General features: G+C 39.7%; 1 protein-coding gene across 1 annotated transcript in view; it reads right to left on the minus strand.

The window, feature by feature from the left end:
- The window catches only part of TMEFF1 (transmembrane protein with EGF like and two follistatin like domains 1), a 311,438-nt gene that overhangs the window by 20,931 nt on the left and 266,926 nt on the right, over nucleotides 1-23,581 (minus strand). The window contains exons 7-8 of the mRNA XM_082258289.1: nucleotides 23,419-23,484; nucleotides 15,041-15,164 (exon numbers count right to left, since the gene is read on the minus strand). Of these exons, the coding sequence (XP_082114415.1) occupies nucleotides 15,041-15,164; nucleotides 23,419-23,484 (190 nt within the window). The remainder of the gene's footprint in view (nucleotides 1-15,040; nucleotides 15,165-23,418; nucleotides 23,485-23,581) is intronic.

The following is a 23,581-nucleotide window of genomic DNA, read 5'->3' on the forward strand; positions in this document are numbered from 1 at the left end:
GTCATGTGGAAACAATGTCTTATGAGAATTAGGACAAGCAAGTGGGTAAAGGCCCGTACACATGTACCGATTGTCCGCCGTAAATATTCAGCCAACGTCCAATCGGCCCGATTGTCGGCTTGTTAGTATGATGCTTCCGACAACCGACTGCGACTTTTCGGCCGAACAAAATCTGGTCTGCATGCTATAAAAATTTTTTTGCCAACACCAGAATGGCCGATTGTTTGTCAGTCAGTACAGATTTCGGCCGACAACAGCCATATGAGCAAGACTGGGCATGCTCAGAGAAGAAAAAACACACGGAAAGTTAACCATCACATGACATCACTTCTAAAGTTGGTTGTTGTTGGCCGACAAAATTCGTGTGCAGTCTTGAGCACTTTTCAACCAACACGACAGCACTGGACACAAGACGGCCAATCGTTTGGCCGACAATCGATACGTGTGTACAGGGCTTTATTCAATCCACAAATGCCTATTCCAGACATGAATATTAGTGTTCAAATACACTGTATTTCTAAAGTATACTACAAATTTCGGATTTCTCAAAAAACAAAGGCAACAAGTCTCAAATAATATAAAATCTACATGACACCACATTGAATTTAAAGCTTCCCTAATATGTGCTACCAAACCTCCACAACACAGTCAGCAACAACTGTACATATGTCAATGCTTCCCTGACCCAACCTGACCCCTTCTATGCTAGATAGGCTAGTCATTACGTCTGTTGTGTTGTAACTTGAATTACTGATTAATGGCAAGACATCTGAATCCATTTGTGTTTCTCCCTGTTCCTAAGATCCTCAATATGCTACTGTGATTATGCAACAATTACATGATACATGGCTCTATATATAGTACAATGCATAGTGTGCATGAGATATAAGTAACTAGACATCTGTACATCTTTGCCTAGGAGTACAAGTAAACCTTAATATTCTAGTAATTGCTTTCTAAAACATCTGTTAGAGGAATTCCAGGTGTGACTATTTTATACATCTTGGGCAAATGTAGCTAAGCATATTCAGTACCATACCTGCCCCTGGAAGCTGGAAATCACTGTAGACACAGCTACTCCACTTGCTTCTGGGTTCAGTGCTGAGCTGCTGGCTTGGTGCATTCTGAATATAGGAGGTTGTGGCTCAGTATGGGCCCACTCAGAGAATGCTTTGCATTTTCTGAATAAATGAAAAGTGTTCTCTGATTGGACAAGGTGGAGAGGCAGGACAGTGATGTCAGGTATCGTGTATACATAGTTACATTGGTCGAAGCTGGACAAATGTAACTAAAAATACACCAAATACAACGCATGGAATTCATTGTTAAAAGAGAAGTTCAGGAATCACAAGAAAGAAACAATCCCCTTGATTGGCTGCAGCACCGACCCAGCTGCAGCCGTCCCCCACAGCACTTAAGACCGACAACTGAGCAAACACAGCTGATCATTTAGCTCTTGGTCCTCAGCCTGCAGGGAGGTGGTGACTGTCAGTTACTGGCTCTCTGTTCTGCCCCTTCAGCGTTTGCTGGAATGCTGGGCTGTGTAGGTGGCGGGAACGGCTGTTCAGGCTCTCAGTTGTTCAGTGCTGATCCAGGCATCTAATGGCACTTTTGTGGCGCTTTTCCACTGCATGGAACCGTCCCGGTTCGGCACGCTTTTGTGCTTTTCCACTGCGGTACCGCATGGTATAGGGTCGGAACGGTTCGGTACGGTACGGTATAGGTTTGCTTTTCCACTGCATGGAACCGAACGGTACGGTACGGTACGGCTCTGAAAAAACAGTACCTACTCGATTGTGGTTCCAACAGGTACCAAACTGGTACCATATCCCACAATCCTTTGCATGCAGTCACTACTAGCCACTGATTGGTCAGAGAATCACACCCACCCCGTTGTTATCCCGCCCACTTAACTTTAGTACTACTTTAGTGGAAAAGCAAACCTATACCGTACCGTACCGAACCGTTCCGACACTATACCATGCGGTACCGCAGTGGAAAAGCAAACCGGGCCAAGCAGGGCCGAGTAGAGCCGAGCCGGTACTAGCCGGTACTTGCAGTGGAAAAGTGCCATTGCACTGCACTGTAAGTTTGTTTTTCAAAAGTGCAAGCTCTCCAGCAGAATGTATCAGTTACATTGATTAAATAAACTCATTACCACTACCAGGGGTGCTTACAATGAATAGCTTTTATTTATGCAAAACCTTTATCCTAAAAGGAAAAATCTGTTTGCTGTAACTGCATTTAAAGTATTAGCTTCAGTTTGGCTTCAATTTGTTTAGAGTGTCAATTCTGCTAGTACACCCAACAATCCCCTCCCCTCAGATTGACAATGCTGCTGTCCAAAGGTGCCCCCTGTGCTCATGCATCCAGAGTGGGGGCACTCTGATCCAGGAAGAGTGTTAGTGGTCAGAAAACCGGAGGAAAACAGAGGGAAAAAGCCCAAGAAAACTGATGCATCCACCACTGATGATTGGTAAGGTGCAATAAATTACAGTTTTGGCATTGGGTTTAATACCGCTTTAAGTCACTATTAGATGGGCACCTTAAAGACCACAACATACAGGGGTATACAATGTACTAACACACACATCATAGGTTGAACTGGATGGACTGATGTCTTTTTTCAACCTCACAAACTATGTAACTAAGTAGAGCGGTCTGCTTTAAGGGTTTTCACCGGTTTTCAATTCTTCACTTTTTTTTACTTAGCTAAGTGCATATTACAAATTACTACTGGGAAAAGTTTATGTTCTAGGAAAAGAGTGAGTGACGGTCTATACATTAATTTGTTATAAAGTGGAAAAGTCAAATGAAAATAGGAAAAAATTGATTGAAAGCAAGCTCATGTTTATTTCAAATGCATTTTTATTAGAAACATCATCGTCTGAATTATTTATCATCACTTCCAGAGATAGTATATTTATTTAGATATTTTGGCTGTGTATTAAATGTATTTTATAGTACATCTTAATCAAAACAGCCCCTTTAGAAATGAAAGTGAAGGCTTACCAGGTCTGGGATGCTCTACCCTGCAGGCCTTCTTTCACTGCTAAAGGAATTCAAATAGATTTATCGTTGTAACTTATATTAAAATGACAATATCATACAGAGGTGGTTTTTGTGATAAGGCTTTGAGATTATACCGATGCAAAATGAAAATTGTTTTTTTTTTATAACTTGCAAACATGTTTTTAGTTTCCAGTTCTTTATTTTGCCAAGTCCTTTAAGTACAGGATTTTTGATATGACTATTTCTTCTCCATAAATTGGTGAGTAAAACTAGCCATAGATGGACAGCTGTCTCTAAGAATGACAGACAGGGAGACAACTGGCTATCAACTGTACTGCCAGGATTTGCTCTTTCTAGTGCGGCTGACCCAACAGACATGGTCAGTAATATGGAGATTTTTGCATGCAAGATATAGACATTTTTGTACAAACAGATCTCAATATGTGTCCTGCCTGAGATGTTATAACCAATGGACCTCTAGATCAGTGGAGTTCTGTGGAACCCTAGGTTTCCTCCAGAGGTTGCTAGGGGTTCCTTGAGCAATTCTGCCTCTCAGATAAGTTCCCACTGACACCATTGATCTTTTTAGCTATCTGGAAGAAGGTAATTCTTCCCAATGTCCACAAGTGTAAGGAACATTTATCCCACTGACCATCACACTAATGTATCATTAATTGTAAATATAGTCATTTTTACCAGGGGTTCCCTGAGACCTGAAAATTATTTCAAGGGTTCCTCCACGTTGAAAGGGTTGAGAAAGGCCGCTCTAGATGGAGGCCGTGTTGTGTCTTCTCATATTGCTCCTGCATTCCGTATGTGCCTTTACAAGCTCCTTAACCTCCTTAGCGGTAATCCCGAGCGTGACTCGGGGTTGGTTTTTCATATCAGGAGCGCTAACCCCGAGTCACGCTCGGGGTGGATTGCAGAGAGCGCAGCGGTGTTCTCTTACCTTCTCCTGGCGATCCAGCGATGATCTCTCATTGCTGTGACCGCCAGCCGAGAGTCCCGCCGCTCCTCCGTCGGTCTCCGTCGCTCTGATCACTTCCTAGTTCCGTTCCCTGCAGCAGCAATGCTGCATGGGAGCGGAACTAGGGAGGGAAATTAAAAAAAAAAAAAACGTTGCACAAAACACAAAACACATTTTATATTATATATATATATGCACACACACATATATCTATATATAATATATAATGCATGAATTATAATCTAATCAATAATATAATTTTATTATACATATTATATATTAAATAATAAAATAATATTATTGATTCGATTATAATTCTCGTGTTTGTGTTTCAAATTTATCACATCTGGGATGTCTACTACACTCTTGTTTTGGTCAGGTTTAAGTCAGTAATTACTAAGAATTGTAGGCCTATAATACATAATGCCAAATTTCCATGAAAAGAATTGTACCGCTTTTGGTATGTAATTCCTGACAGAATCATACCGCCAGGGAGGTTAAAGTGTTTGTTACCACAACATTTCATATTCCTGATATGTGTCTTCTGTAGCATGTAATTGTATGAGAAAGTATCATGTTCTCTTTGTATTGCTTCCTTTCTGTGAAATCCCCAGTGTTCCTGCAAGTCCCTCTGCTTCCCTATTAAAAACTGACCACACTAAGCAGGAGAACAGACTGTGGTCAGTCCTCTAGCTATGCTGGGAACTCAGCTTGCTCTCCTCCAATGACACCCCCCCCTGGACAGCCTTTCACTGGGAAGATGGGTGTGCTGCTGCTTCCCCTCCCCCAGCTCTCATGCAGCTGAGAATAGACGGTGTGTGATCACTTATAAAAAAGGAAAATAAAAGGTATTTATTAATGATTTTGTTTTTTTTTTAATAAATATATCTATACACAAATGTTTTGCCTTTCATTTCAATTTTAAACTGAATGTAAACGATAACCTTACGAAACAACCCATTCAGTTTAAATTTCAGCAATACTCTTCTCTGACCATCCCCTATCATCCAACTATTTCACTCTAAGTCGTTTTTTTTTTTTCCAAATAAATTTTATTGGATTTCTTCTGTGGAGTTACAAACAGATAAAACGTCAAACCACGTAGCAAGTGGAAAGCCATGCTTTATTGTTCCTGATAATCTTGGCTTGCGTGTCTCCTAGATTTTGGGGGTTTGAGTCGAAGAACCCAAAGAGTAAAAAATAGATGTCTTTGCGGGGTGGAGAGCCGTTATATTCGCCACAAAGAGTTTGAGTCGGTCCCAGAAACGAAAAATGTGGGGGCAGGGCCAAAGTCTGTGGAGTAAAGAGGGCCTGCGGTCTTTGCATAGAGGGCATAGTTGTGAGTCTTGATGGCTTTGTGAGGTTAGATGGGGAATGTAAGCTCTGTTCACTCTAATGGGCCATACACACTATAAGAATTTCTGAATATTTTTTCCTTTAGATTTACCAAAACCAGATAATATGAGGTCAAACCTAAACGCTTTCAATTTGTATGCAATCTGGCAGGCCCTTGCACTACATAGAAAAGGTAAATCTGAAGGAAAAAGTCTTCAGAAAATCTTATAGTGTGTATGGTCCTTAAATCTGGATACATACTATAGAACTTTTGTTGTTAGATTTCCTTTAGATTTACCTTCAACTATGTAGTATAAGCGCCTGCCTGATTGCATACACATTGAAAGTGTTTAGATTTGACTTCCATATTATATGGTTTTGGTAAATAAAGGAAAAAATCTAAAGGAAATTGTATAGTGTGTATCCAGCTTAAAGGGCCATACACACTATAGGATTTTCTGAAGACTTTTTCCTTTAGATTTACCAAAACCATATAATATGAGGTCAAACCTAAACACTTTCAATTTGTATGCAATCTGGCAGGCCCTTGTACTACATAGAAAAGGTAAATCTGAAGGAAATCTAACCACAAAAGTTGGATAGTGTGTATCCAGCTTTAGTCTTCAACGATGCAGTGTGGGTTTCTATCAATTCCCCCCCCCCCTTTTTCAATGCATCTCTAACTGCCAAACGTCTACTGTGTTCCTGGCAGCACTGGAGGAAAAAGTGAGCTATGACAGTGCTTCTACTTAGCTTTAATGCTTCAAAGAAGAGAACTCTATCTAATCTAATGCTAACGGCAAAATTGTCTTGGGAGGAGACACACTGACAGGCATTTTGCCTCCAGCACTCAAGCTTCTGTGAAGCTCTAACAATTGTATCCTTGTTCCCACAAAGAGTATACTGGGGATATACTGTATACAGCATTCCTTATACCCATAAACAGAGGTTTTATTGCATTTCCGAAAGTTGTTAAAACAAAGTGGATGTACTAGGCAGCACATCTTGTCATCTATTTGCATGCAGTCACACGAGGGCATTGGAAATCGCAGTGCCTTACAGTTTAGGACAACACATGCTGCATTTTAAATACATTTGTGCGCTTTTTACATTTGTTTTTCATCCTTTTTTTTTTTTTAATTTCCACCCTAAAACCATGGCCATGTGACTGACATCACTCTATTTAATATTAATTAATTAGTAAATTAATTAATATCTAATTAATTTTTGTATTACATTTTTTGTACTTTACCATTGACTATAACGTAAAGGCTCTTTTTTCAAAAAGAATGCATGTGTAAAAAGCAGGATTTTACAGAAATGCAGCACACTGTACTGTAACACAACCCATTGATTTGAAGAGCCTCATAGACTATAATGAAAAAAAACGATTTACTTTTGAGGTGCTGTGAACCCTCACATATACCCAGTGAAGTGAGCAGCCTCAGATGATACACAGAGATGAAACAAATTTCCCTACACAAGTTTTATTTTTTTATATCCGCTTTCTACACTCTTTAGAAAGTGAACATCATGTTAGAATTTTTTCTTCCTGTTCCAGCACTGGGTGTGGAGTCTTGGCATACATTGTGTGACAGCTGATTGGAGGAAAGGCACATCCCTTCCCCCCTCCACATAGGAAGGAAGAAACATGCAGAGACGTGCTGTGAATAGAACAGCTCTCTGCTAATCTATCTCTATGCCCCCCCACCCCAAAACAAATTCCCAGCTGCTTTTATCCCCTGTGTCGGAGAACTTGTCATGTTGATAACAGAGAAACGGAGCAGCAGGAAGACATGGGACTTAGGGCTTTGCAGAGAGATATGTAAACACTACAGATATATGTTCCGAGGTCAGATTTTATGAATGGGGTTTACATCTACATTAACTGCTTATAAGACCGCCCCACGCAGATATACTGGGGCGGCCCTCCTGTGTAAAATGATGTACCTGTATGTCATTTCATGCACTGGGTCTGGGGCGCGTGTGTTTGCCATCAGCGACCCACTCTCGCTGTGATTGGACACAGCAGGAGCCAATCTGCAGGTCCGGCGGACCCGATGTTCGCCGGCACCTGGCGAGCATTTGTAAGAGAGGCAGATCGGTGGTCTGCCTTTGTAAACAAGGCAAACTGCCGTTCTGTGAGAGGGGAAGATGAAGATCTTGTGTTCCTGCTAAGCAGGAACACGGATCTCTGTCTTGCCCTTGTCAAAGCATCCCCCATACAGCTAGCAAGCACTCCCAGGGAACACATTAAACTCTTTGATCACCCCTAATGTTAACCCCTTCTCTGCCAATGTCATTAGTACAGTGACAGTGCATTTTTTAGCACTGATTACTATTAGTGTCACTGGTCCCCAAAAAGTGTTACTTAGTGTCAGATTTGTCTGCCGCAATGTCGCAGTCCCGCTAAAAATCGCTGATCACCACCATTACTAGTATAAAAAATAAAAATTCCATAAATCTATCCCATAGTTTGTAGACGGAAAAAACGTTTGCACAAACCAATCAATATACGCTAATTGGGATTGTTTTTTTACCAAAAACATGTAGCAGATTATATATTGCCCTAAATTGATGAATAAGTTTTATTTTTAAAAACTTTTTTGGGAATGTTTTATAGCAAAAAGTAAAAAATATTTTTTTTTTTTTAAATTGTCAGTTTTTTTCTTTATAGCACAAAAAATAAAAACCGCAGAGGTGATCAATTACCACCAAAAGAAAGCTCTGTTTGTTGAAAAAAATTGCATCAATTTTATTTGGGTCCAGCTTTGCATGATCGCACAACTGTTAGTTAAAGTAACGCAGTGCTGTATCGCAAAAAATCTCCTGGTCATGAAGGGGGGTAAACCTTCTGGAGCTGAAGTGGTTAAAAAAAGGCAGCTTGCTTTCAACATTAGTTTGATGAACTTCTGAGATCATTCAAAATTCATTGGCAGGTGAATTTGCTTTGCAGTTGGTCTCCCTCTGTCCTGTATATGTGGCTGCTTCCATAGCAGTAGAAATTAATTTTCTGCATTTTGAGTGCATAACTGCAAGCAGTGGGCAATAAAACCTCCAACTTACCATTAAAAAGTCTCTGATATATATATGCAGTATGTTTATATTTACTGTGTATTCTAAATTACAATGCTGCATGTGTACATACAGCAATAGGTCTCTTTAGGCTACACACGTGAAATACAGCCTGCTAAAATTGTCAATGTCAAAAATCAAATATGGACTGTTCAGAGCAGCAGTGAGATGTGAACAGTGATTACTTCTAAAGAAGCTAGCATTGTGGATTATACCCTTTAAAATCCATAGCTGCAGGTACAGATCTCAAAATCTGACAACCATGAAACTTCAACGAGGTTTCCAACCAGGAATAGAGGTGGAAGAGGCAATGGTGCATGAAGATGGTGTTGCTATGAATACATATAAATTATATACTGTATATATATATATATATATATATATATATATATATATATATATATATATATATATATATATATATTACAGTGTATTATATTATATATATTATATATTATATATATATATATATATATATATATATATATATATATATATATATATATATATATATATATATATATATATATATATATTTATTACAGTATATTATATTTTATATATATATATATATATATATATATATATATATATATATATATATATATATATATATATATATGTTCACATATTGCACCAATACTTATAGGTAAAATAAGGGACCTCAATAAGTGTGTTATTTTCAGAACAGAGTTTTTAGTTTTGTTGGAGTTTGCTTTCGGTCTATAAATGTCAAGGCATAAAGGGATAAAAACATTACAATCACTTTCTCAGAGCATACATTTACTTAATGCATGAGCTAGTGAAAATACATTCACTAATATTGTAATAAATCCTAATGATAATAAAATACTGAAATATTTGCAAAACTAGTTATGACAAAAATCAGCATGATCCAAATCCAATATTAAAGAAATAAATATTAAATATTAAAGATTAACCCCCTTCATGAGCAGGCCATTTTTTTACGATACGGCAGTGCTTTACTTTAACTGACAAGAGCGCGGCCGTGCGATGCTGTACTCAAAAAAATGTATGTCCTTTTTTCCTCACAAATAGAGCTTTCTTTTGGCAGTATTTGATCACCTGTGCGATTTTCTATTTTTAGCACTATAAGCAAAAAAAAAAAAGCCTGCCAATTTTGAAAAAAAAAACACTCAATATTTTTAACTTTCTGCTATAAACCGTATCCAATAAAAAAAAATTGAAAAAATCAAATTTCTTCATAGATTTAGGCCAATAGGTATTCTGCTACATAGTTTTGGTAAAAAAAAAATCCAAATAAGCGTATATTGATTGGTTTGCGTAAAAGTTATAGTGTCTACAAACTATGGGATATTTGTATTCATTTTTTATTTATTTATTTAGTAGTAATGGCGTCAATCACCGACTTTAGTGGGACTGCGATATTGTGATGGACATTCGGACACCTAACTGACACTTTTTTATGGACAAGTGACACTAATACAGTGATCAGTGTTAAAAAAAATATGCACTGTCACTGTAATAATGACACTGGCTGGGAAGGGGTTAACATCAGGGGTGATCAAAGGGTTAACTGTGTGCCTAGCCTATGTTTTACTATTTTGCGGGAGGAGGAAGACCTGGATCCTTGTCCCTCCTTTGCAGAGACACAGGATCCATGCCTTCCCCGTGTCAGAACAGCAATCTGCCTTGTTTCCGTAGACAGACTGCCATTCTGTCTGTCGGCAGGATGATTAGCGGGTGCCAGCAGACATCGATTCCATGGTACCAGCTGATCAGGTCCCGCTATGTAAAATCACAGCAGAAGCGAGCCGCCTGCAGTGCGCATTCGCGCCCATTACCAGGAAGTGCAGGATCACGTATATATATACTGTATCCAGAGCTTAGTAAATGAGGCAAAGCTTCACTTTGCAAAGAGTACTCATTAACGTGCAAGGAAAATAAAAACAATTGCATTTTTGCCTGCACATGATTGGACGATGGAAGTCAGCAAAGCTTCTGCTCATTTACTAATCTCTGAAGCAACTGCTCTTCCAGAGTGTAACTGCACTTTGCAAAGTGCACAGTGTATTGGTCTTTAGTAAAACAACACTTGTTTCAGCTCTGTGCCACTATTAAATTCCCCATTTTCATATTTTTATTATCTTGATTATAAATCTTCATAATGGTGCATGCAGACTAATAACCAAATCCCTAAAAATTACAGACAGCTGCAGCATTGGACTATTCATGGATTTAAAACTAAACTATATTTGTGAAAAGCTGTGCAAGTCTCAAATTCTACAGGTAGACTGCCTTCACTTCATCATCACAATTTGTATTTCACTCTTTTAGCATTCTGGTAAATGTAAAATAAATTAACAGTATGGTAAAAAGGGTATTAATAAAGTAGATGTAAACGCTAATGAATTGACGTTTAGTTTGCTAAAGCACTTTGTATAAACAACATTTTCTTTTGATAAAATCACTGTCTCTCAGTTCTGCTAAACTTCTGTATTCTTTTTGCAGTCATGTAATATCTACATTCACATAATCTACTAACTGTTGCCTATCATATCTCAGGGTGAAGCAGAACAAGCATGTGCAATGTGTGTCAGCATAACCCATTGTAGTCCCCATTGGGAGTCTATGTGACAGGGTTACAAGGTAAGAGGACAACTGGGAGACTAAACAAGGCCATTCATGGCACCAGGTATTATTAAGTGACAGCTACAGGTAAACATTAAAAATGACTTTAGTAATTAGGACTACATATAGTTTAAGTGGTCTGAGGGTCTGGGGCCGTAACTGACATCCATTTCTGGTTAAAGCCAAATACATTCCACTTTTGTAGAGAGATGTTAAAGGGAAGAGTGCCTGTGGCAAATATTCTGGCTTGCAGTTTTTTATGGACAGTAATGTCAGCACAATCAGAATCATTCTTCTAATTCCGCTATAATTAGAAGAGTATGATGAAATGAATGCACACAACACTGATGAGGGTTATAAAGTGTCGCATGCATGAATGTTGCAAGCTAACAGACGAAAAATGAAATTACAAATGTACGTTTTAGCCAAAGGTGTCATCTATTTAGGAAGAAGTTATAATAGGTTTGTGATATATTTAAGGAGATGATGAATTTTTAAATTAAGTTTTGTTTTTACTGACAATGTCATTTTCAATTAACTTTCAAAAGGATTGGTGAAAGCACTTATAAATGTATGCATGTACTTTACATACAAATTTGATGCTGTTTTTAGATACCTATTAGTATTTGGAAGGTGCTTTGAAAGCACATTAACAAAAAATGTGCTTGCGACCATTGGAGTAGCCTAAACATGTATTGAAATTAAGATTTGTCTGGTTCCTGCTGAAATTTCAATCTCTGTGTACCCCGCTCTGTTCAACAGAAGTTGAGCATTGGACTGGCTTCTGTTAAACAGTCCTGCTGGAAAACCAGCATTCGATTATTGTATTCTGATGGGGGGAAGTTCCTGCTGTCAGAATAAAATAGCACAGCGGAGGAGTTCCCTGCATCCACAACACTTGTGTGGATCTTTCACAATACAGCAGTTTGCCATGCAAAAGACAGATTAACCTCCCTGGCGGTATGTTTATGTCCAGATTTCTGTGCTGAAAGCGGTACATTGTTTTGCACGGAAATCTGTTGTTTTACATTTTAAAACTCACCTTCCCCTGCGATCCCCCGCCGTCCTCCCGCTGTCCTTCTGCTGTGTGCTCGGCCGATGCCGGCACCTGTCTTCCGGTTCCCTTCCCTGCGAGCGTTGCGACACAGGGGGGTGGAACCGGCAGCAATTTCAAAAATGTAAATACACTAAATGACATGATACAAAGTTGTGATCGGATCGGATTACACTGTATCATGCCATTTCACCACAGGATTGCGTGGTGACTTTTCCAGTGCCCTGCCTGTGCTTTTCCAGTTTTTGTGCCTGGAAAATTGAGAACGACCATGGCGTCTAAAAAGCGTTCTTTTAGACTAACTGGAAAACAGCGACAGCGAAACTGAGTTACTTGAAGAACTGACCGATAGGTACGGAAAGTGACGACAGCGACGATTGTAATGTCTGTTTCTGGCACATAGCTCCGTTGGAAATTCTGAAGAATCATTTGATATACTTCCCAAATTCCACAAGCTATGTGCCAGAAAGAGACATCAGAATCGTCGCTGACATCACTTTCCGTACCTGATGACAAATTTTCCCACGAATCGCTATCACTCAGTTCTTCAAGTAACTCAGTTTCGCTGTTGCTGTTTTCCAGTTTGTCCAAAAGTGCGCAAAAAAAAAAAAACACTTTTTGGACGCCATGGTCGTTCAAAATTTTCCAGGCACAAAGCACTAGAAGAGTATCCAGGTGCATTCCTTTGTTGAAATGGCATGATACAGTGTAATCCGTTAGGATCACAGCTTTGTATCATGTCATTTGTGTATTTACGCTTTTGAATTTGCCGCCGGTTCCACCCCCCTGCGTCGCAACGCTCACAGGGAAGGGAACCGGAAGCCAAGTGCAGGCAATCGGCCGTGCACAGAGCGGGAGAGACAGTGAGGACAGCGGGGAGGATGGCGGGGGAGCGCAGGGAAGGTGAGTAACATTGCAGGGTAATCCCGAGTGTGGCTCGGGGTTACCGCATTTGGTACTGAAAATTAACCCCGAGCCACACTCGGGAATACCGTCAGGGAGGTTAACCAAGAATAAATACGGGCTTGCGGTTTAAGATAATAGAGAGCTGCTAAAAAAGCAGTGATCACGTAACAATACAGAGGTAAAAAAGGGCATTCCTGATGAAACCTAGACTACAGGTGAGTAATTGGTGAATATGTTGGAAACAAATAAGCAATCAATAAAATAGTCCAACCCTTAAAGTAGAACTGTAGGCAAAACTTGATTACATTTTCGATAGAGTATAGGGCCATCTGTGCCCAATTTCAGAGATTTTCTTTCGCTTCCTGTCCCACAGACAAACAGGAAGTGAGAGGAAATCCCTACATATCAGGGGAATCCCTTGGGGACCCCCCGAGTTCACCAGAACTAGTGTCACTATTGGGAGATTTCCCCTCTATTGCTTTTCTGGGGACAACCCAACATTTAGGATTTTCTTTACTTTCACTTAAAAAGGTAATGGTAAACAGGACAAATTGAGAGGGTAAATCTATTTTTTACATTCTGCTATAAAACATATCCAATAAAAAAATGTTAAAAATCTAATTCCTTCATCAATTTAGGCAAATATGTATTTTTCTACATATTTTTGGTATAAAAAATCCCAATAAGCGTATATCATTGGTTTGCGCAACAGTTATAGTGTCTACTAACTATGGGATATATTTATGGAATTTTTATTAGTATTGTTTTTTTACTAGTAATGGCGGCGATCAGTGACAAATAGCAGGACTGCAATATTGCGGCTGACAAATCGGACACTAACTGACACTTTTTTGGGAACCAGTGACACTAATACAGTGATCAGTGTTAACAAATTGCACTGTCACTGTACTAATGACACTGGCTGGTAAGGGGTTAACATCAGGAGCGATCAAAGGGTAAACTGTGTGCCTAGCTAATGTTTTAGTGTAGTGTGGGAGGTGCTTTGACTAGGGGAAGACATGGATTGGTGTCCCTGCTTTGCAGAGACACAGGATCCATGCCTTCTGTACTGACAGAACGGCAATCTGCCTTGTTTACATAGGCAGACTGTCATTCTGCCTTTGTACCAAACGGTTGGGGGGTGCCGGCAGACATCGAGTCCGCAAGAACCCGCTGATCGGCTCCCACTGTGTAAAATCACAGCGGGAGCGAGCCGCCTCTGGTAAAACTGCTTTAGAGTGGTCGGGCACTGGTTAACGGGGGCACAGACAGCAATAAAAACTGACAGATGTTCTAATCCCTCTCAACTCCATCTAAAACTATAAAAAAAAAAAAAAAAAGTTTTGCCTTTAGTTATACTTTAAGTCACAGTGACTACTAGTAGCCTTTGTGATCCAGCCCAAAGCCACACCATCAATCCCTATCAAATGCAAGGAAGCCACAAAACACTGTCAATGTAGTCCTGTAACAAGTAATACCTAGAAGCCAGTATAGCAAGCGCATTCACATCATGCAGACATAGTATAGCCAATTCAACTTAGGGCCTAAGTCCCTTCTTACCCCGCTGTACTGGACTGTTGCTGTAAGCCTCATAGAATGCCTTCCTTTTGAAAGTGAGTAGCTTTTAGAGTTTCACTGGCTTCTTCCTGTGGCTTCTTACTGTTGTTTTTATTCCTGTTACTACTGGTGACTTCATCGGCTCCTGGTAGCAATTCTTTCTAAGTGACAAGGGGGGGGGGGGGCTGACAATCCCATAAAGCTGTACTGCAGGTAACACTTTCCTACTTGTACTTGGACCGACTCGCTCTGAGCTGCACGTCCCCTGTGTTCATATCTGGCGATAGCTCACTCTGCACAGCTGCTGTTTGCCTCCCATTAGCTGGCTTTCTACTGAGCATTAACTCTCACAGAGCTAACCAGGCTGGGGGGCATTTCCGGGAGGTATTGGCACTGAGTACTTCCACCTTCTGGCAGAATAAAAGCCTTGTAAAAGGTATTCATTGTATTATATAGATGCCCAAAAACTTCCCAAATTTGTGTTAAGTTAAGTAATAATATTATTTGTAAGTGTAACTTACCGACATGATACTTTCTGGGTTGAATAACTGAATTCACATGTTCCATGTACACAGTATCCAACATAATTTTCAGAACATGGCATGTAATTGCCCATGTAGTCATCTTCCCTCTGATCACTGGAATCTATAATAATAAGAAACATAAGCACATTTGATTTTAATGACAAATTGGTATCACATTGATATGCTTCCAATTTCAGACCAGAGATAAGAAAACATTACTGCACTGCTGGAGAGAATTGGAGGTTTTATATGCAGCGCTGCTTGCAAGATGCAACTATTGTTTCCCAGTTGTTGTAATGTTGCCCATTACACCATCAATGAGTTAATCAGGCATTCTGTAACTGAATAGTTTTTCTCCAGGGTAGAAGTCACTCCAAAAGAACAATCTTTCAGAATTTGGACTCTCTCCAACAGGACAATAACTTACAATAACAACCTCTTTCCAACAGGGCAGTCTTGCTCTTGATAACCGTTTTAACAGGTAAGTCTCTCTGTTCCATAGCAGTCTCTATCAGAACAGGAACTCTTATAATACTTTTTGATTTTTGGGCAATCCCACCATAAATCCTGGTCTTAATTAAAAAAATCACGAAAATAGAAATCCCGGAAGATCCTTGGTATTGTCTATTCCACGGTATTAAAAATTCCGTTAGGCAATATAAACCAACATTAATACCCCACCTGATGAATGCAGGCAAAGGATTAATTAATTAATTATTTTGGCAAAAGGAAGAGGCCCCGACCACGGGAGACTGGGTACAAAGAGTCGAGAGAATAAGAACATTGGGATACCTGAGAGATTGGGAAGGAGATGATATAGAGGAATGGAATGATACATGGGAAAACTGGAAGGAGTTTAAGACAACGAGAGAATATACCAAATGGAGTGGAGAAAAAGAGACAGACAACTAGTATAGATAGGGGGGGGGTCAATAGGGGGAAAAGTTACATCACTGAAAATAGATGTTTTTTTATTGTGTGAAATATATTTGTATGCTCTCTTTTTGAAAACAATAAATACATTTATAAAAAAAAAAAAAAAAAAGAACAGGAACTCTTCTTTTAGTAGGGCAAACTTACTCTAGCAAAAAACATTTTTTTAAGAAAGCCTCTTCATTCCAGAGAGCCTGATATGTCAGTTTCTTTGAGTTATCAGCTGCAGGTGACTTACACTTAGGAGAACATACTGGGGAGAATTAAATACTGTCACGTATAGAAACGTGGTCCGGTTTCTAAACTGAATATATCCCCACGAAAGCTAAGTCAAATTAATAAACCTAGTGTAAGAAGATTGTTAATTTGTCCCATAGGGAAATATGCAGCATAGAAATGTAGAAATAGTTTGGGTGGAAGGTAGTAATCACAAATAAATATCTTGCACCAAATATTTGTTTTTGGGACAAAATGTGGCACGTAAATAGCATTTTGTCACGAAGGAAGACATACATGCTATTTGTGGACAAAAATACAGTAAATAGTTGGTACTAAATCTTGCGAACATTTGTCAACATTTACAATACTGACCAAATTAAGGTTAGAGATATAAATATAGAAACATAAATAGGTGCGCTATCCCTTTACATTAAGTGCAATTTAAAAAACTAAAAAAAAAAAACAATTATAATCATATCATAACATAAAGCTTCATACATAAATAACACACAATAAGCAAAAACAGATAAGTGAAAGTCGCAATTGGTAAATAAATCTTGCAATCCACTTTGTTAGAAGATCTTGTGACAAATGGAGAGTGCCCACACAGCAAACAAAAGCTTGATCCAAAGTCATCCCACCAGAGTTTACAAGATCTTTACCAGATATATATGATCTCCAAATGAGATCAACTGCACCTAGCTGACACACAGCTATAACAGACTCCAGGATCCCGATTACGCAGTGATCCTAAGTAAATTCACAATGGACATGAAAGAAACAAAGGAATAGATCCCATAGTGTAGTATTCTTTTAAAAAAAGGTTACATTTTTTGAAACAAAACCACTCATATAAAAGGATGATAGATCAGCACATGTACAAGGGAGCCAGCACAGCTGCAATCACATCAACGCGCGTGATGACGTCACATACCAGGCCCTGCACACCATCGTGACTTGTGGCTGTGCTGGCTCTCTTGTGCACTGGTCAATCATGTGTGTTTTTACATAATAAACTGAACCTTGTTTTTAAAAATGCTAAGCTATGGGATCTATTGTTCCTTTCATGTTATATGTGTGTGTCAACTAGGTGCGGTTGATCTCGTTTTGAGATCATATACACTGCTCAAAAAAAATAAAGGAACACTTTGAAAACACATCAGATCTCAATGGGGAAAAATATCATGCTGGATATCTATACTGATATGGACTGGGTAATATTTTGGGAATGAAAGAATGCCACATTGTTTAATGGTAAATAAGATTATCAACCTAAAGAGGGCTGAACTCAAAGACACCCCCAAAAATCAAAGTGGAAAAATGATGCAGCAGGCAGGCTAGTCCATTTTGCTGAAATTTCATTGCAGCAACTCAAAATGGTTCTCAGTAATTTGTATGGCCCCCACGTGCTTGTATGCATGCCTGACAAGTTCAGGGCATGCTCCTAATGAGACGACAGATGGTGTCTTGGGGTATTTCCTCCTAGATCTGGACCAATGGCATCATTGAGCTCCTAAAGAGACTGAAGTGCATCCTGGCGACGTCGGATGGACTGAAACATAACGTCCTAGAAGTGTTCTATTGGATTTAGGTCAGGCGAGTGTGGAGGCCATTCAATGGTATCAATTCCTTCATCATCCAGGAACTGGCTGCCTACTCTCGCCACATAAGGCTGGGCTTTGTCATGCACCAGGAGGAACCCAGGACCCACTGCACCAGCGTAGGGTTTGACAATGGGTCCAAGGATTTTATCCCGATTCCTAATGGCAGTCAGGGTGCCATTGTCTAGCCTGTAAAGGTCTGTGCGTCCCTTCATGTATATGCTTCCCCAGACCATCACTGACTCACCACCAAACCGGTCATACTGAACAATGTTACAGGCAGCATAACGTTCTCCACAGCTTCTCCAGACCCTTTTATGTGTGTCACATGTACTCAGGGTGAACCTGCTCTCATCTGTGAAAAAAAATAACAACAGGTGCACTAGATTGGAAAAAATGAGACAACCCCCAAAACAGGAATGGTTTTACAGGTGGACGCCACTAAAATAAAATTTCCCTGTCCATTTCGTTTGACTGTTTTTTTACTAGTTTTGCTTTTGGCTAGGGTCAGTGTCACTACTGATAGCATAAGGTGATGCCTGAACCCTATAGAGGTTGCAGAGGCAGTCCAACTCCTCCAGGATGGCACATAAATACATGCCATTGCCAGAAGGTTTGCTGTGTCTCCCAGCACAGTCCCAGGAGCATGGACGGGATTCCAGAAGACAGGCAGTTACTCTAGGAGAGCTGGACAGGGCTGTAGAAGGCCCTTAACCCATCAGCAGGACAGGTATCTGCTCCTATGTGCAAGGAGGAACAGGATGAGCACTGCCAGAGCTCTACAAAATTACCTCTGGGCAGGCCACTGGTGTGAATGTCTCTGACCAAACAATCAGAAACAGACTTCGTGAGGGTGGCCTGAGGCCCACCGTCCTCTAGTGGGTCCTTTGCTCACTGTCTAGGACCGTGGAGCTTGATTGGCATTTGCCATTGAACACCAGTGGCGGACCTTCCAATTCTGGTGTTCAATGGCAAATGCCAATCAAGCTCCACGGTCCTGGACAGTGAGCAAAGGACCCACTAGAGGACGGTGGGCCTCAGGCCACCCTCACGAAGTCTGTTTCTGATTGTTTGGTCAGAGACATTCACACCAGTGGCCTGCCCAGAGGTAATTTTGTAGAGCTCTGGCAGTGCTCATCCTGTTCCTCCTTGCACATAGGAGCAGATACCTGTCCTGCTGATGGGTTAAGGGCCTTCTACAGCCCTGTCCAGCTCTCCTAGAGTAACTGCCTGTCTTCTGGAATCCCGTCCATGCTCCTGGGACTGTGCTGGGAGACACAGCAAACCTTCTGGCAATGGCATGTATTTATGTGCCATCCTGGAGGAGTTGGACTGCCTCTGCAACCTCTATAGGGTTCAGGTATCACCTTATGCTATCAGTAGTGACACTGACCCTAGCCAAAAGCAAAACTAGTAAAAAACAGTCAAACGAAATGAGTAGGGAAATTTTATTTTAGTGGCGTCCACCTGTAAAACCATTCCTGTTTTGGGGGTTGTCTCATTTTTTCCAATCTAGTGCACTTGTTGTTATTTTAATAACACCAAAGCAGATGAAACTGATTAACAACCCACTCCGCTACTTAACTGACCAGATCAATATCTCAGGAGTTTAATTGACTTGATGCTGTACTCTGATTAAAAGGTGTTCCTTTAATTTTTTATGAGCAGTGTAAATTCAGTATGGAGCTTGGGTCTTCCAACCAAATTAATTGCATGAGTTATTTACAAATTGTGATGATTACTTACCTGTTTTTGCACATTGTGTGTTATTTATATAATTGAGCTTTATGTTATGATGCAATATTATTATTTTCTTTTTTTTTTTTTTTGGTTTGAACACATTTCACTTAGTTTAAAGAGATAGCACACCTATTTATGTTTTCATATTTTTTATTTTGTATTCAAATTATTAGAGTGCTGCTGTCAATATATTTTACACATATACAAGTGTAGGGTCTTTTTTCAGTTTTTTAAAGATATAAATGCACTCAAAGAATACAGGAATTTTTGAGAAAAGAGAAAATCATGGACATCTGACAATAGAAAACTCTTACACAACACAGTACACTTTTACAAACATGAGTGCCTATTATCACATGAATCCCTCAACTTCTCATTTTTGTACACCAGTTTACATCTGGTGTACTTTTGGTAATTTGGGGGCAAAAGACACAACACTTTTTAGAAATTGGCACACCAGTCAAACTACCTAATTTGGCACACAAGGCATGGCCATTTACTCAAGACATCATTGTCTCTGTGCATAAATTCTGGTGGATACACAAACGTTATTCCCCATTAAATCTAGAAAAAAAAGCGAATAGCATACTTCCTGAGCAACCACACATAATAAAGTTAATGACATACATCTACTTATTATTTGTGAACAAATAATATCTTTCAGTACAGTTATCCTTTTGCCATACGATATTGTCATTGGATTGTGATACTTTGTAGCTGATAAAGCAAATCTATTCCTCATAGGAGAGGCCTTATTTTGGACATTTATAGACAGCTGTTAGAGCCCGCAAATGCCAACCTCCCCCTCCCTCCTATGTTGCTTAATAGGAGAGAGACCTCAGACTCACCCTAGACCCCGTAGACTAGACCCACATTGGGGAAGCCACAAAATCATCCTTACAAAATAATGTTGTCTTATAAATGAACTACAAAGTCCTCACTAGGTGGTATTTGGTCCCTGGCAGGATCTCTAAATTCTTACTACAATACCCTTCCCACTCTTTTTGCCGCTGTAAGTCTACAGGCACCCTCTTTCATATTTGATTGGAATGCCTAGTGGTGCAAGCCTTTGGGTCAGACATATTTGGCATCCTCTCTAAACTTGTTGACACTTACATGGAACCAGACCCCACTGTGGCACTCCTGAATGTGAAACCACTGGCCATAACCTAACGACAATTCAAACTATTTCTTCAAGTTACTACAGCAGCCAAACAAGCAACTGCGAGAGGCTGAAAAACCTCCACTCTCTGTGTCTTGGCAGCCCAAAATAAGATCACACAAGCTATGATCCACTGGCCATAACCTAACAACAATTCAAACTATTCCTTCAAGTTACTACAGCAGCCAAACAAACAACGGTGAGAGCCTGAAAAACCTCCACTCTTTTTGTCTTGGCAGTCCAAAATAGGATCACACAAGCTATGATCTACGCCAAAATAGAAGCCGTTTTATTAGATAGAGTGGCCAAAATCTGAGAAACTTTGGAGCCCCTTGAAATAGAACTATTTACCCTCTAACTTTGATAGCAAACTGCTACTTCCATAGTTGACCATATGCATGTAGACCATAAAACTCCAGCAGTACCTCAGAGAAGACTCAGCTTTTCCCGGGGTAGCATCCTCTCCGCTTTTCTACTATCTTCAGAGTCCTTTATCCTCTATCCTCCTTTTGTTACTTCTCTATCTTCTATCTATGCTCCCCTCCTACTGTATGTCTCCTACAGTCTTCCACATGTTTTCTCATACATTTTTGTTTACCAAAGCCTTTGCACATCCCCTATTAGACCTCAACCCCATTGTAACCTGCCCTTCCAGCCCTTCTTGGTCTGGGGGATCCAGCGAAAATATTTTCCCTTATCCTATTGCCAGACTTCGCTATGTTTGTGTCACTTGCTAGTTATGTTTATAGTTACTACAAAAGTTTACTCTATGATATGGGCTCCTATTGTATAACGAGTTGAAGTGACATTGGGGTTCATTTACAAAAAACTGAGATTGAATAACCTGGTACAGCTGTGCATTGTAGCCTTTATGGTAGCTTCTAATTTCAGCTTGTTCAGTTAGGTTTGACACAAAAACATGGAAGCTGATTGGTTCCAATGCAGAGCTGCACCAGATTTTGCACTCTCCAGTTTTAATAAATCAAACCCATTGTCTTTGACGTGGTCGTGTTATTACACTTCACTGTTGTATAGTTGCTCCCAATCATATTTCTTTTATGATTGATTGTACTCCGCTATTTACCATACACAGTCTTAAATGTGACATGTTCGCTGTATCCTGTCTCTCTTTTTCATCAATAAAAATATGAACAAGGATATTTTGATTTACATGGGGATTTTAGTGGACTACCATAGTTTTTTTATAGCTCGGTGTGATTTAGTGAGTACCAAGTATACTATGATTTTACAAACAACTGCAATCATCTGGAAGGAACATGCAGAAAGTGTGGAAGATTTCACCACATCCCTTAAGTTTTAATTGACACTACAGAACTCAAGAGGACCATTGAACTTTTCAGGTATTAACTACACAACATTAAAGGCTAAGTTCACCTTTTGTAAAAAAATAAAATTAATTCACATCTTAATGCATTTATTAAAAAAAGTAAATGCACATTTTTATCTAAATTGGAGCCTGTAAAGCATTGCACCCATGATCAGCAGATTGCAGATGCAATGCCAGGATTCTGCAGACTCTCTATCAGCTTTTTGCTTGTACCTCCCATATGGACAGAGAGTTACTTAACTGCAGGAAGAATTATTAAAGTACGAGAGCCTCACCAGCATCCTTGCAGCTCATTGAGAACTACAAGCTATCTGCAGCAATGGCAGACAGTACTTGTAGTTCATTCATTCATTCACAGAAAACTGTGAATGAATGACATGGTTGCGTGGGAGGAGCCTTGCATGGCTGCGCTGTTTTTGAATTATAAAAATGGGTGCAGAGAGAGGATCTCCCGACCGCTGTCACAAGGGGGGATTGAGAGAGTGCAGGCGAGTGCTATTTGGTAACATGTTAAGTGTTACACCCTTAGGCCTCATGCACACAGGACGTTTTGCTAACTGGCATATACTCCTTTCCTATTGTTCAAAGAAAATGTGACCAGAGAAAATTGAAGAATGGAATGTTTAATCCCCCGTAGGATATAATACAAACATTGCTTCACATAGACACAGTACAGGTAAACGCGTTTCACGATTCTAAGATCGCTTAATAATTACCAATACTCATTTCCTCCTGGCAGCAGAGTTTTGGAAGGGAAAATGCTTGACAGTCATAAAAGCCTGTAAGGCTTTAGCCACATCAGGCACTTGGGTGTTAATTTTATTGGCCAGAATAATAATTTATGCTGGCCATTGAAATTAATTAACGCTCAAGTGCTAAGTGTGCTTGGCGCTTAGGCTTGTTTATGTGCGTCAAGCGTTTTTTCTGCCAAAAATCTGCTGCTCCTGCTTTTCTGCCTCTAAATGTCTATGTGTGCATGGACACACAGGCTAACATATAGGGGCATTTAGGGGCATAAAAAAGCCAAATGCCCCTAGGAGAAGAAGAAAGAATGTCCAGTGTGCATGAGGCCTAAACACGGGTGTAACATGTAACATGTTACCAAAGGTGAACTTATCCTTTAAAATCATCTTTTTTATTATAATCATAAACTGATTTAATGGATAACCCCAAGGGAAAAAAAGGGGATATACAGCTAACATTACATGGTACCCCTATACTCTCCACTTGTGAGTTAAGGATACCATGTCATGTTTATCTGTTTATCCCCTCTTTTGTCATTTGTGTTATCTATGGATGCAGAAAGCAGATACAGTATAAGCTACAGCTAGATCAATTGTGGTATATGTCAATTGAGAAAATTAGCCAATACCTTTCACCTCCGGGCGGTACTGTAAGCCATCATCTTTCTTTCCAGCTGGAATTGTGTCATCAGTTGCTGAACAAAGAACAGAAGTGTAAGTGCCGGTCATACCAAGAAACCCCTTTGTGATCTATCAAATTAGAATGTTAAATTGTCTGGAAATTTAATATAA

This window comes from Pelophylax lessonae, assembly GCF_965119305.1.
Source record: "Pelophylax lessonae genome assembly, chromosome: 5".
NCBI lineage: Eukaryota > Metazoa > Chordata > Amphibia > Anura > Ranidae > Pelophylax > Pelophylax lessonae.